General features: G+C 47.8%; 8 protein-coding genes across 8 annotated transcripts; 3 read left to right on the top strand and 5 right to left on the bottom strand.

Moving 5' to 3' along the window:
- Positions 1-143: 143 nt before the first annotated feature.
- On the bottom strand, positions 144-699 carry N7516_011530 (resistance to Congo red protein; the record flags this gene model as incomplete). The annotated part of the gene is made up of 3 exons (XM_057224248.1): positions 144-456; positions 521-625; positions 674-699. 3 exons carry the CDS (start codon positions 697-699, stop codon positions 144-146), a joined length of 444 nt encoding a protein of 147 aa, XP_057069388.1.
- Positions 700-1,358: 659 nt separating this feature from the next.
- On the bottom strand, positions 1,359-3,336 carry N7516_011531 (uncharacterized protein; the record flags this gene model as incomplete). Its single annotated transcript, XM_057224249.1, has 3 exons — positions 1,359-2,354; positions 2,419-3,004; positions 3,071-3,336. The coding sequence occupies 3 exons, from the start codon at positions 3,334-3,336 to the stop codon at positions 1,359-1,361; spliced, it is 1,848 nt and encodes a 615-aa protein (XP_057069389.1).
- Positions 3,337-5,507: 2,171 nt separating this feature from the next.
- Positions 5,508-7,503, top strand: N7516_011532 (uncharacterized protein; the record flags this gene model as incomplete). Its single annotated transcript, XM_057224250.1, has 6 exons — positions 5,508-5,961; positions 6,037-6,277; positions 6,342-6,357; positions 6,416-6,583; positions 6,638-6,791; positions 6,875-7,503. The coding sequence occupies 6 exons, from the start codon at positions 5,508-5,510 to the stop codon at positions 7,501-7,503; spliced, it is 1,662 nt and encodes a 553-aa protein (XP_057069390.1).
- A 431-nt stretch (positions 7,504-7,934) lies between these two features.
- Positions 7,935-9,671, bottom strand: N7516_011533 (unc-93 family MFS transporter; the record flags this gene model as incomplete). Its single annotated transcript, XM_057224251.1, has 3 exons — positions 7,935-8,202; positions 8,266-8,969; positions 9,030-9,671. The coding sequence occupies 3 exons, from the start codon at positions 9,669-9,671 to the stop codon at positions 7,935-7,937; spliced, it is 1,614 nt and encodes a 537-aa protein (XP_057069391.1).
- An 820-nt stretch (positions 9,672-10,491) lies between these two features.
- N7516_011534 (N-acetylglucosamine-6-phosphate deacetylase) lies at positions 10,492-11,890 on the top strand (the record flags this gene model as incomplete). The annotated part of the gene is made up of 2 exons (XM_057224252.1): positions 10,492-10,863; positions 11,000-11,890. 2 exons carry the CDS (start codon positions 10,492-10,494, stop codon positions 11,888-11,890), a joined length of 1,263 nt encoding a protein of 420 aa, XP_057069392.1.
- A 500-nt stretch (positions 11,891-12,390) lies between these two features.
- N7516_011535 (GMC family oxidoreductase) lies at positions 12,391-14,074 on the bottom strand (the record flags this gene model as incomplete). The annotated part of the gene is made up of 2 exons (XM_057224253.1): positions 12,391-13,772; positions 13,828-14,074. 2 exons carry the CDS (start codon positions 14,072-14,074, stop codon positions 12,391-12,393), a joined length of 1,629 nt encoding a protein of 542 aa, XP_057069393.1.
- A 989-nt stretch (positions 14,075-15,063) lies between these two features.
- Positions 15,064-16,625, top strand: N7516_011536 (uncharacterized protein; the record flags this gene model as incomplete). Its single annotated transcript, XM_057224254.1, has 2 exons — positions 15,064-15,545; positions 15,611-16,625. 2 exons carry the CDS (start codon positions 15,064-15,066, stop codon positions 16,623-16,625), a joined length of 1,497 nt encoding a protein of 498 aa, XP_057069394.1.
- Positions 16,626-17,136: 511 nt separating this feature from the next.
- N7516_011537 (uncharacterized protein) lies at positions 17,137-18,693 on the bottom strand (the record flags this gene model as incomplete). The annotated part of the gene is made up of 5 exons (XM_057224255.1): positions 17,137-18,006; positions 18,067-18,215; positions 18,282-18,343; positions 18,409-18,441; positions 18,638-18,693. 5 exons carry the CDS (start codon positions 18,691-18,693, stop codon positions 17,137-17,139), a joined length of 1,170 nt encoding a protein of 389 aa, XP_057069395.1.
- Positions 18,694-19,221: the final 528 nt, after the last annotated feature.

Consider the following 19,221-nt stretch of genomic DNA (forward strand, 5'->3'; position numbering starts at 1 on the left):
AATAAAAAATAAAATAAAAAAGACCATGTTTCGCAGTTAACAACGCCATAAACCATTTAACTTCCGGCATTTATTGAGAGGCATGCAATATCGGAAGACCTTCAAAGCCATGGTCATTAAGCTTTGGAAAAGATGCGGAAAGTTCAGTCCTTGTTGCCATTGGGCGGCGGGCCAGGAGGTGGCGCATATCCGTGGGCACCGTACGCATTCGGAGGCTGCTGCAACTCGATGCCTTGCTGCTGTGGTGGTGGTGCGCTTTGCGCACCAAAGTAGCCATGATGCTGAGGGTTCGGGCTGTATTGTGGGGGCGCATTTTGCTGGTAGTAAGGGTCACCATAGGGAGGTTGTTGGTAGATGGGTTGGTTTGGCGGAGGAGGACCCGGGGGAGGAGCCATCCACCCGGTTCCTGTGATAGGGCGTTGGCCATGAGTTCGGCGGCGGCGTGCGTTGAAGCATCTAGAACAAGGTTTAGGATCGAGAGAGATCGCATGGAAGAGAAGGTAGACAAGGTAGGACTCACGCGAAACTGAAGAAAAGTAGGAAGGCTATACCAACGATCACGGCGAACGCTACCCAGCGACCCCAAGAGTCCCAAGTAGAATAGCAGTTATCACTTCCATAGTAACTAGAGGGATCAGTGAAATGTCTCTGGACAAGTTATCATTGTACTTACCAGTATCGAGGGTATATGACTGGCATGTTGAGGTTTATTATGAGAAGAGATAAAAAGTGAAGAATCCGAAATCCGAGAGAGAATGTGAGATGTTCGACGTCAATGGGGAAGGGCTGGTGTGAAAGCGGTGGGTCCTTGGCACTTTAGGCTGCAGTTTCGGGAAGGGAAGGTACTGTGACTTGTCTGGCCGCCTTATTTTGTATGATGATGATGGTATTAGTACTTGATATTGAAAATCAAGAAAATTGGACTCTGTAGAAGAAAGGAAATAGTTAACTACAAAGAGTAAAAGAGTAAAAGAGAAAAAGAAGAAAAAGAAGAAGCAAAATGAAAGAATTTCCAATCGAAAAATGGGGGAGACTGGGTGGCGCAGTTGGGGCGCGCAGTTAGGGCGCAGGGCTGACGAGTTACCTCGGCAGGAGTATACTACTCTGTACGTATATTAGGATTCTTATTCTTATATTCTCATATTCTTCTATTCTCCTATTGAATATCAAATATTAAATAAATACACACATGGCTGTGCATCTTGGGTTTAATTCTCTATAATTTTATATGTACCTCTATTGTACTGCTCAAGCTTATACACAATCGATCAATCTAGATCGATGTTCCAATGCAATCTTATATACTAACATCAGCATTTATGAATATGCAAAAAAAAAAAAAAAAAAAATCCATCATTTCAACTAACCGGTGGAATGGATGGCGGTACAGCCGGCAACGCGGTGATACTCGACCCGAGTTCACTTTTCAAATCCAAACTCGCCTCTCTTACACCTACCTCATTAGCCTCCTCATGGGTCATATGTACCGATAGAACATGGATCCGAGGTGACATGTCTGGTTTCGTTTTGAACGAATATGTAGGTAATACGTCGAATGTCTCCTGTACCCAGGACATCTGCCTGTCCAGGTCCGGCCCGGAGACGCTGCCGTTGCCCTTATTTTCTAAAGTAGTAGAGGACTTGGTTCGGAAGATGCTGCTGGGCCACTCTTTCGTCTTGGCGATCGGGAGTGTACAGCACGCGTTCTTGGATACGCTTTCCCAGGCCTCGACCACGCGATCCGTCTTGAGGAACTGGGATATCTGTTCCTTCATGGTTTCTCGGCCATTCGTGAGTTGGTTGTGGGCTTCCTGTCGCGCTTGTGTGGGTGATTTGGCTGGGGATTGTCCGGTTCGAGGGCGTGGGGTGGTACAGAATGCCCGGAGTTGTTCTATGGAGATGTTGCGGGAGAGTCGTGAGGGTTGGGATGGTGCTGTTTTCGGTCGACCTTGGTCCAAGTCGATTTTCTCGCTAGCAGATCGTTTTGGTAGGAAGGGCCTGGAGAGCTTGCGCTTGAGCCTTCCGGATGTCGATGGAAGGGGAGGTGGTGGTTCATTGCTGGCGCCTGCGCTAGCTTCTGTTATAAGAGCACTGCATGATCTGGCCCGACTCATGATCCTGCGCCGAAGGCCCTCGCTCGGGATGGGTTGGTCAGCCGGGGTGCCGGTTCCATCTTTAACTGCAGCAGGAGGGCGGCTCTGAAACTGCTTGGAAGCTGCTGATGTCCTCTTTGGTTTCGACAATGGATCGCGAGGAAGAGGTTTTTCTGATGCCGGCCGTTCTCTATCAAATAGTCTTTTTTTGACTGACTTGTTTTGATTTGCAGTCTTGGTGGTCTGTTTAATAAACGATCGCTGTGTGATAGTTAGCTGGAATTGAACCCCTTCTCCCCCCCCAGATCAAGACCGGTGACCTCACCACATCCTTTCTACTCGCTATCCCCACCCGTCGTTGCATTTGTGTAGTCGCCAAGCCAAGTTGGGCCAGAGCCTTTTGAAGAGCAGTGCCCTGTCGACGAAGTTTTGAGAGAGCGACAAGCCAGCCCTCCATATTATCCACCATGGCCTGATGAAAAGCTTTGAGGCTCTCGGACTTGAAGCAACCCTCGTCTGTAAGTTTGCGGAAGTAGAACCACAGTGCACCCAAGGCCTCCTTTGCCTTTTGTAGATCCTTGAGTGAGTCTGTGATGGCAAGAGTGAATCGGTCAATGGAATGTTCGATCTGATCGTTATAGGCGACAACCGAGAGCCGGAAATTCCGGTCTTCCAACATTCCATCGAAGACATCGAGATTTCTCAGCGGTAGATTGAGATATTGCATTCGAGTGCGAACGTCTAGTCGGACGATCAAAAAGTCTTCGGTCGTCCTTTCCAAAACGCCATCCAACTCATTCACATGTTTCTGTAGAATCTTCATCACCGAGAGTTCGGATTTTGCCAGGTTCTTGGATAGGAGGTGCACTCCGAAGACCATTTGGGAAACCAATTTCCAAAATGGATGATATCTGGATGGTTGGGTTAGTTTTTTTTCTCATACTCGACGGAGTGACGGAGTATATGAGTTTTCTTACTTTTCAGAGGCTCTTTGGCGCCATTTTCGCCCACATAACCGCTCGTATTCATCATTCTCTAATAGATCGCGGCGCCGTGTTTGTGCGTCAATGTCGACAACCCATTTAGTTAATGAACCATCGGTCGATTCCACGATTGATTCTTCAAATGCGCCCTGGAGTTGGGTAATGGGATGGGATGGATAAGGAGTGGATGTTCTTTGGACTGGTTTCTCGTTCTTAATATCCTCGGACGTGTGAAGGGGAGTCTCTGTAGAATCCATCATATCTATCACACGCTGTACGTCGACGTACCCCGACTATACATAGACAGTCTCCAAAAAAATCGAGGTTGCACACTTTGAATATATAAGAACTTCTAAGTTGCAAATCAGACAATTAAAAAAAAATAAAAAATGAGGCTTTGATATAGTTGCCCCCCTATCCATTTATAAAATCACAATCGCAACCAGCCTAAAGTGGCTTTGGTCATGGTGAAGATGGGCTGGACTGGAGATGGCTGGTGTTGGGATCATGCAAGGTACTACTTTTTATATCGGATCAGAAGAGATAGAAAAATCAATAGAAGTGGATCTGACTTACTCTGAATACTCTGATGTCTGATGTTTGATATGCTTGGAGATAGTTCCAGTGAAACACAACCCCTTTCAATATAAAGAACGTGTGTGTGTGTGTGTGTGTGTGTGTGTGTGTGTGTGTGTATTGGAGAGATGGAGAGGAAATGAGTTCGTACAATAATTTTATTCTCTTGTCCTCTTATTATGGGGCTGTTATTACGTGTAGCCAGGGGTCAACACCCGTCTTTGTTCGGCATATTTCCACTTATTCCCACTTTTCCCACTTATTCCCATTTATTCCCATTTATTCCCACTTGACACACCAATTCAACCAATGATCATCGATCAAAAAATATCGTGGAAATAGTCCAAATGAATCCAATTGGGGCTGGGACGATCGGGGAGTCTCAGACCTCACTTAATTTCGGATCAATGGTTATTCCGGTTTTAGTTCTCTCCCTATATTCTCCCTCTAGGGCTATCTACAACATCGACACATCCACATCCTTCAAATATTGGTGTGAAACGTGGCAAAGATAATCCGAGACTTGGGTACATATGCATGAGGTGGCTGAGATGACGGTACGGCAGTTCATAATACCCTATAACCTCTTAGTTAGTATTATTTAGTTCTAAAGAAAGAAAAGAGGGAATAGGAAATGATATGCAAGAATCTTAACCATTCCAGGTGAGATCGGCAACTCTACAGAGTACTAGAAGCAGTCCATTTGAAAACCCGATGCCTATGGAGTAACTATACAACAACTATCTAATGCCTCAGGCTTCCACGCATCCCGAGTGGCCTTATATATATAGTTCAAATAAAAACATCCCACATACACCATCTGATATAATAACTATATATATATATATATATATATTACAGAGTAACTAGTTACTCTGTAATATATGGCTATGTGCATTACTATCATGCTTTGTTTGGGTTGCTTAGTCATCTAGGTTGTTTATGTTGGGGTATTCCTCCACTTCTCTTCACCCCTCATCTTCGTTTTGAATTGACTGCACTTCTTTGTGAACGTGCCAGGATAAGCGTCTGGTTCGTGTTTGCAATTTATTTTTCGAGTCTATCAACTGGCCCTGGTTTGGGCTTATATCCAAGAATCTACTTAGGAACCACAGCCGCAAGCTATATAAACATCAACTATTGTGACTACAAATAGTAGTTACTCCATTCTTTATCAAGTACATCGGCTCTTTCATCCTTATACTATGCTAATCGAGGCCTGTTCCTATTTCCCTGGAGTGTCGGCAACACCATGTTTATATTAACGCTATTAATGACCATTTCATAAAACACCGTACACCTACAACATATGGATAAAGATAGTATGTATAATATCTTCTTCCCAAAAAAGAAAAAAAAATCCAAAAAATCCAAAAAATCCAAAAACACCCAAACATAGCACGTCATAATAGTTTTCTTTGCCAAAGCCGACAATCCTGGTCTCGTTGGAAGCCTATAGCTCTTGGCACCAATTGAGATCCCTGTTCTTTTTTGCGAGACACAGGTTTACAGGGTGCAACATACAATCTAGCACCGTCGATCTTTCCCCTCAATACCGCAACTCCCGGTCGAATGAATGAGCCTCCAACAACTTGAGGTGGAGATTTTTATTCTTTTCCCCTCGTAAAACGATGCTACCTTCCCCCGGAACTCCAACGGAGATCGAATGCCCCGTTTATATTCTATACATTTCACCTTTTCTCTAATCATCGCATGAACTGCTTATCATATACGATTACTACCTAGTTAGGTACACTAGGTAGTTTATTTCCCCTCTTCTGGGACTATAAGTATCCCCCCGCAAGCCCCCCTCCCCCAATAATCCATACTTGTAACGGTCCCCGAATAGCCCATTATGCATATCTCCCACTGGATTCCATTACTGCCTGTTGCAACTGCACTGGCGGTGCCATCGGATGATAGCCTAGAAGCCTTCTTCCGTCGCCAGCTGCCCGAACACCCAACAGATGTCAAGACTATAAAGACGGCCAATAATGTCACCATTCGCTATAAAGAGCCTGGCAAAGAGGGTGTTTGTGAAACTACCCCGGGTGTCAACTCTTATGCGGGTTATGTGGATCTCTCACCCACAGAGCACACTTTCTTCTGGTTCTTCGAGGCTCGCCATGACCCTGAAAATGCGCCAATCACTTTATGGCTAAATGGTGGACCGGGTAGTGACTCTTTGATTGGATTGTTCGAGGAATTGGGTCCCTGTGGTGTCAACAAGAGTAATGAATCTTATATCAACAAGAACTCGTGGAATGAGGTCTCAAATATGCTGTTCCTCTCGCAGCCACTGGGTGTTGGTATGGATATCTTTCAATGTTCTACTCTTTTTTTTTTAAAAAAAAAAAAAACCATCGAACTAATATAAATCACAGGTTTCTCCTACGCCGAGAAAGCGGCCGGCACCCTTAACCCTATCACCGGCTCATATGAAGACCCATCATTTGCAGGTATCGATGGTCGCTATCCAGTCATCAACGCTACCGCAGTTGATACAACTGTACTTGCTGCCAAAGCTACCTGGGAAGTCCTGCAGGGATTCCTAGGTGGTCTCCCCAAGCTGGACTCGAAGATCAAGTCGAAGAGCTTCAATTTATGGACCGAAAGCTATGGAGGGTGAGTTCGTTCCTGTTTCTTTTTTGAAATCTGTTGATGTATCTGATCACTGACTTTCTTTTAGACATTATGGCCCAGCCGTAAGTCAATTGCCTGTCTAACTCAAAATTAGATCCGCTGAAGTTCTAACACTGGCAGTTCTTCGACCACTTCTATGAAGAGAACCTCAAGATTGCCAACGGCACCCAGGATGGCATTCAACTCGACTTCAACACCTTGGGAATCATCAATGGTATCATCGATGAAGGAATCCAAGCCAAGTACTACCCTGAATTTGCCGTGAACAACAGCTATGGAATCAAGGCTGTAAGTCCTCCAAAGGTACCATGATACATAGTTTCACACTAACAAAGAATATAGATCAACGAGACGGTCTACAACTACATGAAATTTGCCAATGAAATGCCAAACGGCTGCCAGGACCAAATCGCAACCTGCAAGCTCACAAACCGCACTTCGGTATCTGACCTCGCCCTTTGCGCCGAGGCAGCCAACATGTGCCGAGACAGTGTCGGTATGTAGACCGTGCCCATTATATATACCCCCTACATATAACATCTACGCAAAGTAACTGACCAAAAATTCCCCCAATCCCAGAGGGCCCTTACTACGCGTTTAGCGGCCGAGGCACCTACGATATCCGCCATCCGAGCGACGACCCAACCCCAGAAAGTTACTACCAAAACTACCTGGCCAAAGACTCGGTAATGAACGCCCTAGGCGTCGATGTAAACTACACTCAATCCAACAACGAAGTCTACTTTGCCTTCCAGCAGACCGGCGACTTTGTCTGGCCCAACTTCCTCGAAGACCTGGAGGACATCCTCTCCCGCCCTGTCCGCGTCGCCCTCATCTACGGCGATGCAGATTACATCTGCAACTGGTTCGGCGGCGAGGCCATCTCCCTCGCGGCAAAACACAAGCACAGCAAGCTGTTCCAGGAGGCGGGTTATGCGCCCTTCCTCGTCGATGGTGTCGAGTATGGCGAGACGAGAGAATATGGTAATTTATCTTTCACCCGTGTCTATGAGGCTGGCCATGAGGTGCCGTACTATCAGCCAGAGGCTTCGTTGCAGCTGTTTAACCGTACGCTAAATGGGTGGGAATTGCCCAAGGGAGAAAATAAGTTGAAGCAGAATGCTGGCTCAACTGGGCCCAAGTCGGCGACTCATACCCAGTCTTCGGTGCCGTTGCCGACGGCTACCAAGGCTGTTAGGTCTGGTTAGTTACATTGAGTGAGGTCCAGGGGGTGGATAGGACTTGATTGAATATTATCAATATTCAAAAAGCATTGTGGTTTGAGATTTACATTATTATGTACGAACGGCAGTTACCATAATCATAGCCATAGCAGACCTAAAGCATCTCCCTCCCGAATGAGAGCCACCCCGAATAATGTACAAGATCATTGAAGAAACGGAATTGACTGAAATTGAATATCCGTTGAGTATGATTCTCTCGACCCGTGGCGCACGCAGCTGGGGACCGGGACGGGATTTTCGCGAGTATAAAAAGAATACCGCCTCCCCGCGCGGCACGCCTCATAAATGCAGGTATTTCGCCACAATGTAGTGCGTATAAAAAAAGGTTATTAAATCAAATATTAACTGCGTGGTGATACATATCATCGGCGGGGATTGAGTCCCTCGACAATTCATTATTGGGTGGCAGTCTCCTCGTGAGGGTCGCGGAGAGTCTCGGTAGGAGTGTGGGTTTCGGTATGAGGCTTATCCATCTCAGACATTTCATTGGTATGGCCCAGGACTTCGGCGGCGGTTTCGTCGGAGAATCGCAGATCGTCCTCGACGGCAGTGCTGTCCTTGACCTTGAAGAAAATCACAGGTGAGGCAAAAAGCATACTACCGACGAGAACACCCCAGCAAGAGGCGAATTCGGTCATGTATGCGGTCTCGTGTGCATCCAGGCTAAGCGATTGTTAGTTAGTTACAGACAGGGCAGAGGGAAGAAAAATATCAGAGGTTGCTTACCTCCACATTCCAGCAGCGCCAGCAGACTGGATGCCCTTGTAGAAACCAGCAAAATTGGCCAATTTGCGGCTGTTGTTGGAGAGAGAACCCATGTACCAATAAGTGCAGGTCTGGAAAGCAGCGTCATAGAAGCCGTAGAACATGTACAGGAACATGGGTCCAATATAGTTACTGTCGGTGAAATCCGTGTCCAGACCCTTGGTTTCCCTAGTATAGCGCTTTTGGAATGCATATCCTCCACCCCAGATACCCATGGTGATCGCGAGCAGGACGCCAAAGTTGAGCTTGGCGCGCCACGGACGCGAGAGACCTTTCAAATCCAACAACTTGCCGAAGACGAACGCACCCACCATCTGCATCAGCCAGTACAGAAGACTGTTCAGGGCTCGAGTGCGGACATTGAAATAGGCGAGATTGACTGCGTTGAAGTGATATGCGTAGAACCAGTTGCTGGCTAGAAACATGGGGAACATCATGATAATGTACGAATCGTGGATCAATGTCTCCCAAAGACCCAAGAACTCGGACTTCCAGGTTGGGTTCTTGATCACAATCACGCGCGAGCCATCCTTACGCTGGACGTGCTTGCAATCTACAAGACACCAGCAGAGAACGAAGCCAATGGCCATTAGAACAAGGAAGGCAATGTAGGTGCCATTGTTGACGTTGCCGGCAGTCGAGTGCATGTTTTGGCCGAGAGGGACCTGTTGATATATCAATTATTATATTGTTTTGAGTGTGCAAATCAACATTAGTCAACATACCAAGCTACCAATGACACCACCCAGATTGAAAATCACCCAGAAGATAGCAATGTACTTTCCCTTCTCATGCTCATGCGGATAACTCAACATGACGGCACCCTGGGCACACCACAACAGACCAGCACAGACACCTAGAAAGGCTCCGGCAAAGATGAGGAAGCCTGCGTTTTGGTTGATATTGTATGAGAGAAGCGCGGCCACGTAGAGGAAGTACCCGAAGCCACCCAGGGAAAGGGTGAGCCGCAGACCAATGCGATTTGCAATGGAGCCAGCGAAGAAACCGACTACTGCGAAGGTACTGTATAGTGCAGTGTTGGCGTTGTTCACATCGTGGGTGTTAACCTGACCGCCACCACCGAGACCGCTGACAGCGTTGAACATGCCGGGACATAAAAAGCAGACAAATGATACCAGATATAGTTGCATCTCTGGTGAGGCAAAGTAAGGAGCCTCCCATTTGCCAATCTTCAATGGCTTGTACATCCATGCAGGACCTACTACCGCTTGGTCCACACCTGACTCGGGGTCCGGAGCAGACATTGACGCAGACATTGACGCAGACATTGACGCAGACATTGACGCATGTTGTTCTGTTGGCCTCTCAGTCTGCTTCTCCTTTTCTTGCTTCTCTGGTTCAGTCATGGTTGTAGGAAACAATATAGATCTACACGGGGGAGGGGAAAAGAAAATAATAGCAGTCAACAAGCGAGCCAAGGGGGCTCAAAGAATGTTCTCCACGTGAAAAACAAGCTGAAGAATGGTGAAGAATGTAGATTTTGATCTCTTTGCCAAGTCAAATTCTGAAATAGGAAAAGGGGGCTTTTTTTGGGGGGAAGAAGCTAAGGCTGTTTTAGTATAACCGAGTTCACACGGGGGGGCTTATCTTGGGGATCCATTTTTTTTTTCTCAATGCAACATATACATAATTGATGTCGGTTGATTTAGGAGGAGAATAAGAAAAGATGGAGTCATCAATCATTTAGGAGACAAATCGGAAAATAGAATATTATACAACATAACTATAGGGAGGAGGAGGAGGAGGAGGAGGAGGGGATGTTCACTTGCAATGCGACAGAGAGATGTTGCATCGAACCCGCATGCGGGTACCGTCGCATGCGGGGATATGTACATGTAAGATATGAATAACCGTATTGTCAAGGTATTGTCAAGGTATTGTCAAGATATTGTAATTTATAGTATTTATATTTACATAACGATACAAAATACAATACTAGTCCTATAGTACTATAGTATAACTAGTATAGTATAGTATAGTATTATAACACTATAAACTATACATAGGCATATACCACATCGGCATGCCGAATGTCACACAGTCTACTGTCACATCATTGTAGGTTCTTTATGTACTTGGATTTTCCCCTTCTCCTTCTCTTTCTCCGATCTGTTTTCTTTCCTATGATCTCTGATCTGATCTGATCTGATCTAACTATTATTCATAATGCCGGGCAAGACTTCTTCTACCCCGCGCATTACCAAGTTCACCAACTGTCGCCTAGTATGCGGCTTGGACTTGGTCGAGCAAGATCTCTGGATTGACTCTCTGACTGGAAAGATACTGAAGGATCAAGAGGCTTTCTATGGATTGCATCTGTCCCCTGACAATATCATCGACCTTGGCGGCCGTATCATTGCTCCAGGTATGATCGATGTCCAGTTGAATGGTGCCCATGGCTTTGATTTCTCTGTACCCTGTGAAACAAAAGAGAAGTACGATGAGGGTTTGCGCATGGTGAACTGTGGATTGGCCCGAACCGGTGTCACTTCCTACCTGCCGACGCTTGTGAGCTCAACCCCCGAGGTATACTGGAAGGTAAGCAAAACCCAAAGTGCTCTAAGCAACTTGAACTTCTCTCCAAACAAGAACAAAAAAAAAAAAAAAAAAGATAAAGGGAAAATGAAATATTAACCTTGATTCTTTTAGGTCCTCCCCTCCCTCGGCCCAACAGCAGGAACCCATACCCCCCCAAGACGGCGCCGAGTCACTAGGTGCACACGCCGAAGGTCCCTTCATCAGCCCCGGCCGCAACGGTATCCACAAGCCCGAAGTACTGCGCGCCGCGGAAACTTTCGACGACCTCGTCTACTGCTACGGTGCCGACAATATGGGTAGCGCCAGCCCAATCAAGATGATTACAGCCGCCCCCGAAGTCGGCAACATGATGGCCCACATTCCCGAAATCGCCAGGCGCAATATCATCTACGCAATCGGCCACTCCGACTCAACCTACGAACAGGCTATTGCAGCCACACACAAGGGCGCCCGCATGATCACTCACCTATTCAATGCCATGCGGCCCTTCTACCACCGCAACCCAGGTATCTTCGGTCTGCTGGGACAGAGTGAGCGCCGCAGGCCGTTTTACGGGGTTATCGCCGACGGCATCCATTTGCATCCCACTTCCATCAAGATCGCGTACAATGCGCACCCGGATGGGTTGATCTTGGTTACCGACGCTATGCGTCTGTGTGGTCTGCCTGACGGTGTCTATGAGTGGACAAATGGGGAGCGGATTGTTAAGTCTGGTGCACGGTTGACGCTCGAGGGCTCTGACAAGATTGCTGGGTCTTCAGCTACTCTTATCGAGTGTGTTAACAACTTCCGTCGTTGGTCGGGTGCGTCGACGGCTGTGGCTATCAATGCCGTCACCGCTACACCGGCGCGTCTGCTTGGCTTGGAGGGTGTCAAGGGGTCGTTGCAAAGTGGTGCTGATGCCGATCTCATCGTGTTGGGTGAGAGCGAGGATCCCTTCACTGGGCCGACTTTGACGGTTGATCAAGTGTGGAAGTTAGGTGCTATGATCCACGATACTGACAAGGCAGCCACTGTGGGGGTATGAGGTCGTTTTCGATCTTGGGTATTTGTTTCTTTTCGAGGGTTCATCGGTTGTCGTCTTTTTTTCCCCCCGGCCATATCTTCAACAGCTCTTCCATCTTGGTTACAGGCGTTTTGAGGTTATGGTTTTTGCATTGAGCATAGAATGCAAGTGCATGGTCACAGCGCCAGCTCCATCTTCAGTTCGAATAATTAATTGTTTTTAGATTTTCAGTGTAAAATTTCAAATTTCAAAAAGAATTCAATAAAATCTTATCCTTAGATATCAAGTTTATCCAAGATCAATTGTATGTGCCAAGATAAATCAAAGATCCAGGTCTGTCTCGCAGACGCTGGGGAGAACCAGAACTCGGAACGATGCCCGCATTCAAAGGCGATCCTCCGCGACTCTGACGGGGCAATGCGCCGCTCGCTCATATGCTATAATAAAACCAAAATAAGACCAAAATGAAGAAGTAACTTTTATATGCATATCAGATCTTTGACACGTGATAAGCCCCTGCATTACAGGCGGGGCTGGTTGCGAGACCAACCAGCCTCACCAGCGATCAGCTCGGCAGCACGCTCACCAATGGTCAGGACCGTCAGCATAGGGTTGACGCTAGGCATATCAGGGAAGACACCGGCATCGGCAATACGGATGCCCTTCAGGCCACGGACCTTCAGGGTGGGGTCCACAACCGCCATGGGGTCGGTGGCAACGTTACCCATCTTGGTAGTACCAGCGGGGTGGTACACGGTATGGGCGACACGTCGGCCGTACTCGGACAGCTCCTCGTCAGTCTGCACCTTAGGGCCGGGGGCAACCTCGCGCTTGATCCAATCCTTGAAGGGAGACTGCTTGGCAATCTCTCGAGCGGCCTTGAGACCTGCCACGATGGTGGCGGCGTCGTAGCCCTCGGGATCGGTGAAGTAGCGGAAGTCCAACGAGGGCTTCACGGTGGGGTCGGCGGAAGTCAAGAAGAGACGACCGCGGGAGCGGGGGCGGGGGATGTTGGGGGTCATGCAGAAGGCGTTCAAGGGCTCGTCGTAGCCGAGACGAGTGGTGTTAAGGGTAAACGGAATCTGGTAGCAGTGCATCATCAGGTCGGCGACCTTGCCGTCGAATCCAGCAGCGTTAGGCAGCTCGCGGCGCAAGAAGATACCGGCGTCAGAGTCCATAGTGGTCATGTTATGATCCACGGGGCTGTTGAGCTCCCACATGATGATACTCTCGGGGTGGTCGAGCAGGTTCTCACCAACACCGGGGAGATCCTTCACAACGGGAATGCCGAGTGCGGACAGCTGCTCACGGGGACCAAGACCAGAGAGCATCATCAGACGAGGGGTGTCGACAGCTCCGGCACACAAAACGGTCTCTTTCTTGGCACGTAGAGTGTGCTTAACACCAGACTGCAGAGTAACATCAACACCGGTCACGGTATCACCCTCAATGTTGACCTTGTTAACCCAAGCGTTGGTGAGAATGGTCAAGTTAGGACGCTTCTCATCGCCACGGAGAATGGGGTGGATATAGGCGACACTGGCACTGCTGCGGCGGCCATCATCGGGGTTGTAGGAGATGTTGAAGAAGCCGACACCCTCATTCAGCTCACCGGTCTTGCGGATGTCATCGTTGAAGTTCTCAATGACAGGGATTTTCATGGCGCTAGAACAGGCCTGGATCCAGTCCTTGCACAGCTGGTTACGGTGGCGGGCATGCACTGGTTGGATAGTGTTGCGCAGGTTATCAATGATGCGGGTGAAGGTCTCAAAGTCCCAGCCCTTGCAACCCTTGGAAACCCATTGACGGCAATCGTACTCGAAGGGACGGAAAGAGATGAGAGTGTTGTGGCTAGAGCAACCACCTAGGACCTTTGCGCGGGAGTGACGGATATTACTGTTACCTGGGGACAGTTAGTACAAGGTTAATTGGAATTTTTAGGACCATATTCTCCTTACCCATGGGCTGCTCGGTGGTACCATAATCGTAGTCAAGCTCTCCTCCGAGCAAGCTGAGCCATTCTTTCAGGTTCAGAACACGATCGTCCATGAAATCACTGGGACCTCCTTCAATAACCAGAGTCCGCTTGTTAGGGAGGTACTCGGCCAGTCGTGCCGCAATTACACAACCGGCGGTACCGCCGCCAACGACAATATAGTCGTAGCTGTTAACATCGATGGCGGGGAGTTCGTTAGTGGTGGCCATGTTGAATACCAAGGAATGGATAAAGTCCGTAGTGAGGGTGAGGAGAAGATTGGAGAAGATTGGAGAAAAAGGGATTGCCTTTTTCTAAAAGAGAATTTTCCAAGTAGCTCGGGGAGGTGGTCTGATGGGGGGGGAGAAAGGAATCTTTGGTGATTACCCAGCTTCTTTCTTTTTCTTTTTTTTTTTTTTTTTTTTTCTCTTTTTTTCTCTTCTTTTTTCCGTTAGACTGAACCACTTTGAAGGACTCTGAGTGGTGGCGATCACTAAGAGTGGAGAGAGAAGTCAGATAATTGGCCCCGATAATAAGATGTCCACTATCGACTGTCCACTATAAACGGGTATAAACGGCCAACCTTGGAAGGTTTCTTGATTGGTATAGCTATAATTCCGATTTCAATCTAGATAATAAGGTCTGGGGAAAAGAGGAGGTTTGGCCAGGATAGGAATTCCCATCCGATACTAGTTTCAAGAATAGATAGATAGATAGATATATATATATATATATATAAGATAGACTCTGAAGTGTACGTAACTGCTAAGACATGCCTTTCTTAGTATGAAATTCCCGGGATGGGATATTCGAACCATATAGAGAGAAAGAAGAGAGAAAGAAGAGTCAAAGAAGAGTCAAGACCAATTTAGTCCAAGAGCTAACCCCCGCGCAGAAACTATGTTCAGCCATTTTTCAGCCATTTTTCAGCCATTTCTTTTTTCAGCCACCGTCAGCCGCTGAATGGAGATGGCGTACTTAGTACTTGTATGTTACGTATAAATTATGCGTGGCAGCGGAGTACCAAGTACCTATATCGTAATTTCCCCCGGCCAACCTCGGAACTCAGTTTTTAATTCGGAGAAATTATAAGGCGGTGTGGACTAGAAAGGCGGTATGGATGATCCCTCTCTTATCTTTTTGTTCGATTAGAACCTTCTACCTACTATATTGTATAGCAGCTATATAACTATACACAATCGCAATCACAATTTCAATCATGGCTCTCTCCTTCCCACCTCGTCAGCTTTATTACAACGGTAAGGTCCAAGCTGCGACCTCCGGCAAGTCATTCCAAACTATCAATCCCGCCACTGCGACTCCGTTGGCCGACATTCAAATTGCCTCTAATGCGGACATCGATGCCGCTATTACCGCTGCCGATCGTTCATTCCCCTCATGGGCGCAGACCCCGCTAATTATTCGCGCCCGAATTCTTCACAAGGCCGCTGCTCTACTACGGGAACGGAACGATGAAATTGCACGTATCGAGACTTTGGATTCCGGTAAGGCCTTTACGGAGACTAGCACCGTCGACGTCACGACTGGTGCCGATGTTTTGGAGTACTATGCCAACTTCATTGGTGGTGGTGGTCTGAACGGCGAGACTACTCACCTCCGCGAGGATGCCTGGGTATACACCAAGAAATCTCCTCTGGGTGTGTGCGCCGGCATTGGTGCTTGGAACTACCCCATCCAGATGTAAGCTCTTCCTGCATTTTTCAACCGACAAATAAAATAAACAAAAAGCTGACCTAGATACTTAGTGCCCTCTGGAAATCTGCTGCCTGTTTGGCCGCCGGTAACACAATGATCTATAAACCTAGTGAATACACCCCGCTTCACGGTCAGACCCTCGCAGAAATCTACACCGAGGCCGGTCTCCCCGATGGTGTCTTCAACGTGATTAACGGTGCCGGTGATGTCGGTGCCTACCTCACTAGTCATTCACTCATCGCCAAGGTCTCCTTCACCGGCCAAGTGGCAACCGGTATGAAGGTCGCAGGCGCCGCTTCGGGCAGCATGAAATACGTGACAATGGAGCTGGGTGGCAAGAGCCCCTTGATTGTCTGCCCGGACGCTGACCTGGAGAGCGCCGTTGATGGTGCCATGATGGCCAACTTCTACAGCACAGGTCAGGTCTGCACCAACGGCACCCGGGTCTTTGTCCCGCGCACCATGAAGGCTGCTTTTGAGAAGAGCCTGCTCGAGAAGATCCAATTTGTGCGGGCTGGCCCGCTCTTTGACGAGCAGACCAATTTCGGTCCCCTCAGCTCCAAAGCCCACTACGACAAGGTCGTGGAATACATTCGCCATGGTATTGAGTCTGATCGCGCCACCTTGCTCTGTGGTGGTGTCGAGAAGCCCTTGGTCCCCAAGGACCTGCAGGCCGGTTTCTGGGTCAAGCCGACCGTCTTCGCCGACTGCAATGACTCCATGAGAATCGTGAAGGAGGAGATCTTCGGTCCCGTTATGTCCATCCTGTACTATGACACCGTCGAGGAGGCCGTGCGACGCGCTAACACCACTGAGCTCGGTCTCGCTGCTGGTGTCTTCACTAAGGATCTGAACCAGGCTCACCGCGTCATTGACCAGCTGCAGGCTGGTATTACCTGGGTGAACACGTGGGGCGAGAGCCCTGCTGAGATGGCCGTCGGTGGTTGGAAGAAGAGCGGTCTGGGCGTGGAGAATGGTCGTCGCGGTATTGAGGCTTGGCTGCAGAACAAAAGCACTCTGGTTGATATGAGCGGTGCCGTGGTCAGTGTTTTCGCCAAGCTATAATGTTAATGTATCATGCAATGTACTCAAAAGCAAGGAGCATACAAAAAATGTACAGAATATAGAACAATTTGAGCGCCAATTTAAGCAAGTATTTTAGCTCTTTTTATATCTTAATTCTTTTACTCGGTCATCTACATATATATATATATATATATATATATATATATGCTGAATACCATCACGCCACGCAAGCACGTATACAGTTTAAAACAATTAATTGTACACAGTTTTAATTATCCATAGCTAAAAGAGTTTGCTAGAATCACTTGACTCCTGAAAACAACGCCCCGCATCTATCAAGTCGCGAACTATCGAAATGACCAGCAAAACCTGTAAGCCAAAGCAGTAAAAGAGACCATGTAGTAGATATGATTTGCAAAGACAGAACCCATATTTCCGTTTTCCCGTAAAAAAAAAAAAGATAGAGAAAAAAAAGAAGAGAAAAAAAAAATGTAAATCGAAAAGCAAAAACCCCGAATGAAAATGCCATGAGTTTGGGAGATGTTCACCATCAGAGTGTGGTAATTCTTGTACCCATGCGGTCAAAGATAAGGTCGCTCTTTAGTGCACCGTCAATACCGCCAATGGCCGAGTCGACCAGGCGCGAGGACATGCTATCCGGGGTGAGCTCATCGTCCTCTAGTGCGCGGCGTTGCAGCTCAGTGTTGATACGAAGATCCATAGGGACCTTCTCGGGGGTGCCATCGGGAGTAGGCTGCTGGGACTTGGGCGTCTTAGTTGATAGTGGGGCCGGGACATAAGTCCGAGGACGGTAAACGAGAGCCGGTCCCTGGGTACGGGCATCGGTGCCGGCCTGCTCGATCGATTCGAAGTACCGCACGGTCTTGACCTTGAGTTCGAGAGTGGCGTCGCGATCGCAGACGACGAGCGGGTGCTGGTGCAGCTGTAGAGCGGAGAGGGTCCACATGTGGTTCACGCCATCCTCGAGGCCCTTTTGCATGGCAAAAGCCTTGTGCGCTCCGGTGGCCACAATCACCACTTCCCGGGAATCCATGATAGTCTGAATACCAACAGTCATAGCCATGCGGGGCACCTTGTCCGTATCGCCGCCGAAAAAGCGGGAGTTTGCCAGGATGGTGTCGTAGGCCAGTGTCTTGACGCGCGTTCGGCTGCTTAGCGAGGAGCCTGGCTCGTTGAAAGCGATATGGCCATCTGGTCCAACTCCACCCAGGAAGAGCTCGATACCACCATAACGGGCGATCCGTGCCTCGAACGATGCACACTCGGCTACAAGATCGGTGGCGGTGCCATCCAGGATGTTAATGTTCTGCGGTGGGATGTCCACGTGGGAAAAGAAGTGCTTGTACATGAAGCTGTGGTAGGACTCGGGGTGATCGCGAGGCAGACCGACATATTCATCCTGTATTGGGGGTTAGAGGGTTGGTTTTTTTTTTCCTCCGGTGATCTTTGTTGTGCATACCATATTGAAAGTCACGACATTCTTGAAGGAGATCTCCCCGGCGCGATGACGCTGCACGAGGATCTTGTAAATGAGCTCAGGACTACTACCAGTAGGCAAACCAAGCACGAACGGCTGCTCGGGTGTCGGATTGAAGGCCTTGATGCGGCCTAAGATAGAAGAGTTAGTCTCAGCATGAGTTACGCATCAGGTCGAGGACCGGGACTTCAACTTACTGATAATGTAGTCTGCAATATAAACAGACACCTCACGAGGATCTTCTCTGATAATAACACGCCTATATCGAGAAGCCAGCAGGTTAGTATAGAGGGCAGAATGCGATATATAGAAGATATCACGCACATAATGACGTCAGTGTTTGGATTGGGCGTAGGGCTGCAGAAGTAAGGAAGGAGGAGAAGAAGAAGAAGAAGAAGAAGAAAGGAAAATAGAAGTCTATCTAAGGGAATGAAAAGAGAAGATGAAGGGAAAAGACCATATGGGTTACAGTGTGGAGTGTACGACAGTGACAGAAGAGAACGTCGTATAGAGAGAGAGAGAGCCACGTGCAATATCTCAAATAGGAACTGACGTCGGGTTACCGGACAAGAAAGAATTCGGATTAGCCCCATTGACTATTGACTTCATTTCGATTCCACGGTTTCTATCAAGGTCTAGGTGTATTCCATGTGGTCCAACAATGAAGCCATAAAAAAGTGTGACACTGGAAGAGGGGGGAAAGAGGAAAGAGACATTCTGATTGGAATATGGAGCTCCATATTGCACATGGTGGTCTAAAAGGTTCCATTTGAGAAGGATAGGAGTTGCATCCGGTGATGTCGGTAAAAAGTTGAACGGATTGAACTATAGAGAGTACCCCAGTGCAACCCTACGATCGTGGTATCGTGGTAGCGTTGTAGTTGCGGTATGGTATTGGTATTGATTGGTATTGGTAATGGTATTGGGGATATCACCTGACGGGACATTGGAATCCGGATTACAGTTATACAGTTACATACAGATCACATGATTACATATTGTGGATAAGATACCTCGTTCCAGGGTACAACACCATGTATTCCGTACATATAACTATATAACTATGATATATATATACTAATATATAATATATTTAGTTACTGTATAAGATGGTGTACTTCTTCACCTACCTAAGTA

This window comes from Penicillium verrucosum (assembly GCF_028828655.1).
Source record: "Penicillium verrucosum strain IBT 35672 chromosome Unknown utg000005l_segment0_segment0, whole genome shotgun sequence".
NCBI lineage: Eukaryota > Fungi > Ascomycota > Eurotiomycetes > Eurotiales > Aspergillaceae > Penicillium > Penicillium verrucosum.